Genomic DNA, 6,000 nt, shown 5'->3' with positions numbered 1-6,000 from the left:
ACAGATTAATATTCATGCAACAAATAAGTTTCGGGGGTTACAGTGTCGATATTAGGGCTCCGATGTAAATCGAATTTCTGTATTTATGCTAATCCTATATAATTTGAGATATTTACTTTTTTCATTCATTGTAAACGATATTTCACGTGGAAAATTATTTCATTTTATAGAATAATTGTTTCTATTTTGAGTTGTTTTAATATTAAAATTACAACACTGAGATTGCTGATTTGATCCCGAAGTGGGTCGCGGACTGTGATGGCGCCACGTTATCTCTACCCGTCCCACCGGACTGTCAAATCGAGCAACATTGTTTGTATACGAAATTTTTATCAGTTTTCAACCTTAAGTACGATCCGGGCACTTGGAGCAAGTGAATAAGATCAGGTTCGTACTCGCGTCTATTTTCATGATGAAATATATCAATGTTATCTTACGAAATTGTTCGTTCATCGCAGATGAACGGAAATGCTAAAAGCTGGATGTGACCGGCGCTGCTACTACCTTTCTGTCAATTTGTTCTCCTCCCTTTCTCATTTTTCTTCGCGATACTTATTCATTTTCTGTTTTCTCATGCACCACGAAAAATGATTTTATTCTCATTTCTTGCACGAGATAAAGACATTCGAGAAAAGTCAGTTCTTGAATACAATCCTGTTTTGGATTACCTGTAATTGGTTTTGCCTTATTTCTCTTAACCTAACTGGAAAGTTAACAGTAGCTGGACGACCAGTAGCTTTCGAAAACGAAATTTCTCAAATGAAATTTCTATGCGAATTAAATTTAACGTTAAGCATGAATTTGACGCGGTTAATGTACTGTGTAATAAAGTCAATTTGGTTTTAAAGTTCATGTTGCAAATGTAGAATTTGTGAATTAATATTTAATAGTTTGTTATAATTATTTCCTATGTAAACTGGTAAAAGAGTTAGACTTATATATTTTTAAAGTGCTTTTCCAGTGTAAATGTTTCGTAATAAAGCTTTTATGCCTTAATATAATTTTTTCTAACAATAACATTATATGTTATCATTGACTTTTTGTAAAGACACTTGTTAAATTGTTTTAGAAATATTATTGAATATAAATATTGTTCTAATAAGGTTGTATAATATTAATTTTTGTTAATAAACTGATTACTTTAAAGAATATAAATTTAACTGAAACATAGTTTAGAGTTTATAAATATCAAATTAAATATATAGAAATCTTTCAGTGATAGATGACTTTTATTTGAATTAATTATTATTAATTTTTTAGGATGAATCGTACAATGGATGAAAAGGAAGAGTTGGTCAAAAAGTCTTTATTTAGTTTTGTGAGAAAAGAGGTACCAACTGCCCAATTAAGGTAAAAACAAGAAAGAAAAAGTGATGGAACTTATTTATAATTCAGCAAATGTATATGTGGAACTTATATAATAACTGCATTTAATGTGTTTTTGTATTTTATAAAGATATCTCTTCCAGCTTAATAGATGACATTGTCCTGAGCTATGTGGTGAGCATGGTAGAAGAAAGTGCACTTGAGGAAGACTTGGACGTTGATGGATTATGTGAAATGGTTTCTGCTTGTCTTCCTGAGTTTTCTACTATTGAAAAAGAAGCAGTGTCCAAGTGGTTATTAGATGTTGAAAGTAAACTACGGCAAGAAAGCAAAGGGAATGAAAATTGCCAACCTCAAGATCCCTTGAGTCATATTAGTTTAACAGCTCTGTTACCTCCTGGTACACAGAGAATGAGAGTTCATCATCTCTCAGAAACTAGTGATGCTGGAAGTGATTCTAGTGGAGAATATTTTTCAGAAGTAAGTTCCTTCTACTTTGTTTTTGAAGTAACTATTAGTTATTTTAAACCATGAATGTCTTATTTATCAGGAATCATCTTGGCATCAAGTAGCACTTTTACAAGAAATGTTCCCAGCTGCAAGTCCAGCAGAAGCCAGACATTGCTTGGCAGTTGCTGGTGGTGATATAGCAAAGGCAGCACAACTTGCACTTCATAGACAAGAAGCAGGGCAAAGTATTGTTAGTAATCTTACTTTTCTAACAGTAAGTATCTATTTTTACATGTATGCACTTTTTATAAAATATATTATATAATTTATTTTTTGTATGATGTTTGAAACTTGTACTATTAATTTAAAATGTTATTAAATTTATACATGTATATACAGATGTACGTACATTTTCATAGTAATGAATCAATTATGAGTTAAACGATATAAAATAGCGTAATTATCTTCTACAGCCAAACGGTCGTAACAAGGCCAGAGTGAACGACGAGGAATTGAAATCACGTATCATTGCACGGTATAGTTATGTTGATAGAGACGACGACTCACGTGAGCATCGTCCAGTCGCACCGAAAACAGAACCAAAAAAATTAGTACGTTACTTAGATAATAAGATCGTAAGTGTGAAGGGTGAACGATACACTGAAGTAAGAAGGGGTGGCGAAGAGGAGGATGGCAACGAAGGTGGTAGAAAAAGAGGTCATTGCCGACCGTAACCAGTCCCTTTGCCTCCACCCCCCGATCCACCCCCTTGGAGGCATCTGATTTCGAATTAAAGCTTTCGCTTAGATTCTCTTGTCTTGCTTATAAAGGAATACGGACAGGGTCTTGAATTTCTATATACTTGCAGCACTATCTATTTTGTACCTCTCTTTTTTAGTTGAATTTGTTTTATCCACAATGACTTTTATTGATTTTAGAATTATTTTTATGCGTGATATTATAATCATTGTGATCTGTCGCAAAAGTCTGGGAGCATTTTAAAAAACCGCAAATAACTTGCCGTTCATAGTGTGGACTAATGAAAATTTCTCCATAACGGTACATCGCTAATGTTATTAATTATTATTATTACGTCGCAGTTTAAGTACCTGTTAACGTATAATTAACTTACGTTTGAAACTTTTTATTTTTTACCGAAATAACTTTATATAATGGTCACAAAATAAATTTATGATTTTTAGTTTAGAGAAACTTTTATGACAGCGAACTTATAGGTAAATGTTAAAATACAAGACGTAATTTCATAATGTTTTGTTGTTTTTCAACAATTTTTTTAGATTTTAAATCTGCTGTAATTACAGAATTTTATTTATGAATATATGATTACACTATAAGTTCGTTTACTAAACTTATAATTCAATTTCTGCGATACAATGTCGATAATTTTACTTATTATTTTCAAACGCATACACTCCTTTACTATTAAAATAATATACACATTTTATTTATTAAACGTGTTATGTGTCCTATGCTCTTCAGTGAATATTGAACCATTGTTATATTAACTATTATTATTAAGACTATGATACGTGCTGATATATCTTGGAATATATTACAATTATATATTTTATAATGTTAAGTAATAAGATTAGTTCAGTTGATTGTTTCTAAACGTTACTGAATTTGAGTAAAATCTCTGTCTCTGTCTCTGTCTGTCTCTCTCTCTCTCTCTCTCTCTCTCTTAGACTCGTACTATGTATGTAATGAAAAGTACGTAAGAACGATAAAATGATAAGTGGTATATCTTTGCAAGGAGTTCGGTTTCTTGCAAAAACACTAAAAATAAAATGATATATAACAAAAAAAAGTTTAGGAATTTTTATGTGCACACTTACTTGGAAAAAACCGAAAAAATTCCAAATAAATAATTATTCTAAGCATGCATAGTTATAATTATTATCTACAAATATAATCGAAATTCACCAAAAGTTTAATACAATATTAATTGTAAAAAGAAAAAATATCGTGCAAGTGAATACTGCGTGCGTACTGAATCTCTTGGTATCGCAGAAAAAAAATTATAATCAAGTTGTAGATTTCGGATAATAAATTGTAGTATATGTATTAGGTAGGAAGAAATATATATATAGTATATATATACATACACACAAATATATATACATATATATGTATGTATTATACATAGATATATATTTATATATATATAAACAGATATTATATATACATACATGTAATAGATACGTAAGCGGGATGAAAAAATTGCTTACCGCGCCATATAATTTACCAGTATTACTATTGTTATTGCTATTATTGCAAATTTCAAAGTGTAGATGGATATAATCCTTTAAATCTTAGGATATTAATAAAGTCGAGTGATTACTTGCAATAATATATGTATACTAGGAAGCGAAGTTTAGTAATGAATTCATAGAGACACCAACTTTTGACGATCGTATATCGTGATTTGACACAACAAGAAGTGTAATTGATCAGAAATATAAATTTACATTTTCATATTTTTTAATTGGACCCATTGATACATTGTTTAAGGAGTCACTGGTGTCGTTAAATTTTATTTATTACATTTATTAATTCATTCTATTAACTGCGTGTCTTTCTTATTAATGTATTTGTTTATAAAACTCTTGTTTTAATTATTTGATAATTTTAATAAAATAATTTTAATAAAAAGAAAAGAAGAAAACTATATATATACATATATATGTAGTTTTAACTTATATATATATATATATATATTACTATTATATATATATAAGTATATTGAAAAAACTTGAGCCGCTCCTTGCCATAGGTGATTTATAATAACGCTACAGAGGAGTCATATTATTTCTAATAATTGTAATTACCGAATGATGAACATATATTCATTGTAAACTAAATATACTCTACTGCCGATTAATTTCAGACAGAACAATGTTGCTGTAAGATTTCCGAAAGTATGTGTAATAGAATAAGATAGCAATATATTAAAAAAATTATTAAAAACAGAAAAAAATAAAAAAATATAAAGAAAAGTGACAAAAATAAAAAGAATAGGATAAGATGAGCAATTACTATAAACTGGGACATTTCAGTTTCTTGCGAATTTTGCTGTATTCCCTTCAATGTAACATATGAGTATTTTTAATTAGCAATATTGATTACATGTAATCTGTTATTATGAATGTGCAATTAAGATCGTATATAAAAATTAGGATTTATTCATACGTTTATACGAAATTGTTTGCTTATAAATGATCATTATTGTTTAAAACAATAATTCTGTAGCTTGTTTTGTTGTCTTTGAAGCATTTTATTGATAAAAAATGGTGGAAAGTTTACATCTAGAAAAAAACGGGATAACAAAAATTATCAGCTGCATTATTACTCAAATGATATTCTACATTGTTACAAAATTAAAGACAATGAAAAAAATTTGTTTAAGGATCCCTTTTGTTTTATGAATTCAAGCATAGGTATAGAATAATAAGAAGAAACAATTTTGGTTTTTGATTATTTTATTTGCCTTTTGAGGAAAATCGTTTAATTAAACAGAAATTTCATTATGATCTCTCAGTCTGAGTAGATTTTAAATATAACACCAAATTCAAGATACATATATGATTATAATATTACATATATTCTGTGGTGATAATGAAGAACTCCGGGGCCTTAAAAAGTGATCCAAAAAACAAATAAAAAAAGATTCTATTGACAGTCTCATTTTATTTCGTTAAGTTTATTTGAAATTTATCTTTCTTAACATTGATATAATGCAGCAATAAGAACTTTGTTTTATTTTAAAAAGTACTTTTTACGGTTTTACTTTAAGAAAAATAAAGTCATATAGAAATATGTTTTCTACGTTTCTTATAGTACTTTCATAAATTCATGATATAATCAATCAATATTTTTTAATAATTAGTATGCATTTATAAAAATATATAACTATCTTATTGATATATATATATATATATATATATATATATATATATATATATATATATATATATATATATATATATACTAAATTATTCATTAAATTACGATATTATTATCATACTCGGTAAAATATCTTCTTTTTGTAACCTTGTAAAATCAATAATTTCTAGTAATATGTCATCGAATATAGTTATAAAATACTAGTATAGTTAGTAGAATAATGATTGTATGTACACAATGAATGAACAATTTGTTGTTGTTATATTTACCACGAGACTCTTGTATGCATATTTTACCGAT

General features: G+C 28.1%; 1 protein-coding gene across 3 annotated transcripts; it reads left to right on the top strand.

Moving 5' to 3' along the window:
- Positions 1 to 226: 226 nt before the first annotated feature.
- On the top strand, positions 227 to 5,038 carry LOC126871266 (CUE domain-containing protein 2-A). 3 transcript variants are annotated; one of them, XM_050629877.1, is made up of 5 exons: positions 227 to 387; positions 1,261 to 1,350; positions 1,470 to 1,806; positions 1,877 to 2,050; positions 2,250 to 5,038. In XM_050629877.1, exons 2-5 carry the CDS (start codon positions 1,262 to 1,264, stop codon positions 2,508 to 2,510), a joined length of 861 nt encoding a protein of 286 aa, XP_050485834.1. In that variant the 5' UTR covers positions 227 to 387; position 1,261; the 3' UTR covers positions 2,511 to 5,038. The 3 variants fall into 3 exon arrangements, with proteins under 3 accessions (XP_050485834.1, XP_050485833.1, XP_050485835.1); XM_050629876.1 differs by lacking the exon at positions 227 to 387 and adding an exon at positions 493 to 670; XM_050629878.1 differs by lacking the exon at positions 227 to 387 and adding an exon at positions 736 to 962.
- Positions 5,039 to 6,000: the final 962 nt, after the last annotated feature.

This window comes from Bombus huntii, chromosome 11 (assembly GCF_024542735.1).
Source record: "Bombus huntii isolate Logan2020A chromosome 11, iyBomHunt1.1, whole genome shotgun sequence".
Classification (NCBI taxonomy): Eukaryota; Metazoa; Arthropoda; class Insecta; order Hymenoptera; family Apidae; genus Bombus; species Bombus huntii.
The sequence above is the reverse complement of the archived record's forward strand: the minus strand, read 5'-3'. Positions and strand labels throughout refer to the sequence as shown.

Bases quoted from the DNA above. Each gene is read 5' to 3' on its own strand.
- LOC126871266 (XM_050629876.1), top strand. From the start codon at position 588: ATGATTTTATTCTCATTTCTTGCACGAGATAAAGACATTCGAGAAAAG. The intron at 671-1,260 runs GTAATTGGTTTT...TTAATTTTTTAG, and splicing joins AATCCTGTTTTGGATTACCT to GATGAATCGTACAATGGATG. The intron at 1,351-1,469 runs GTAAAAACAAGA...TATCTCTTCCAG, and splicing joins GTACCAACTGCCCAATTAAG to CTTAATAGATGACATTGTCC.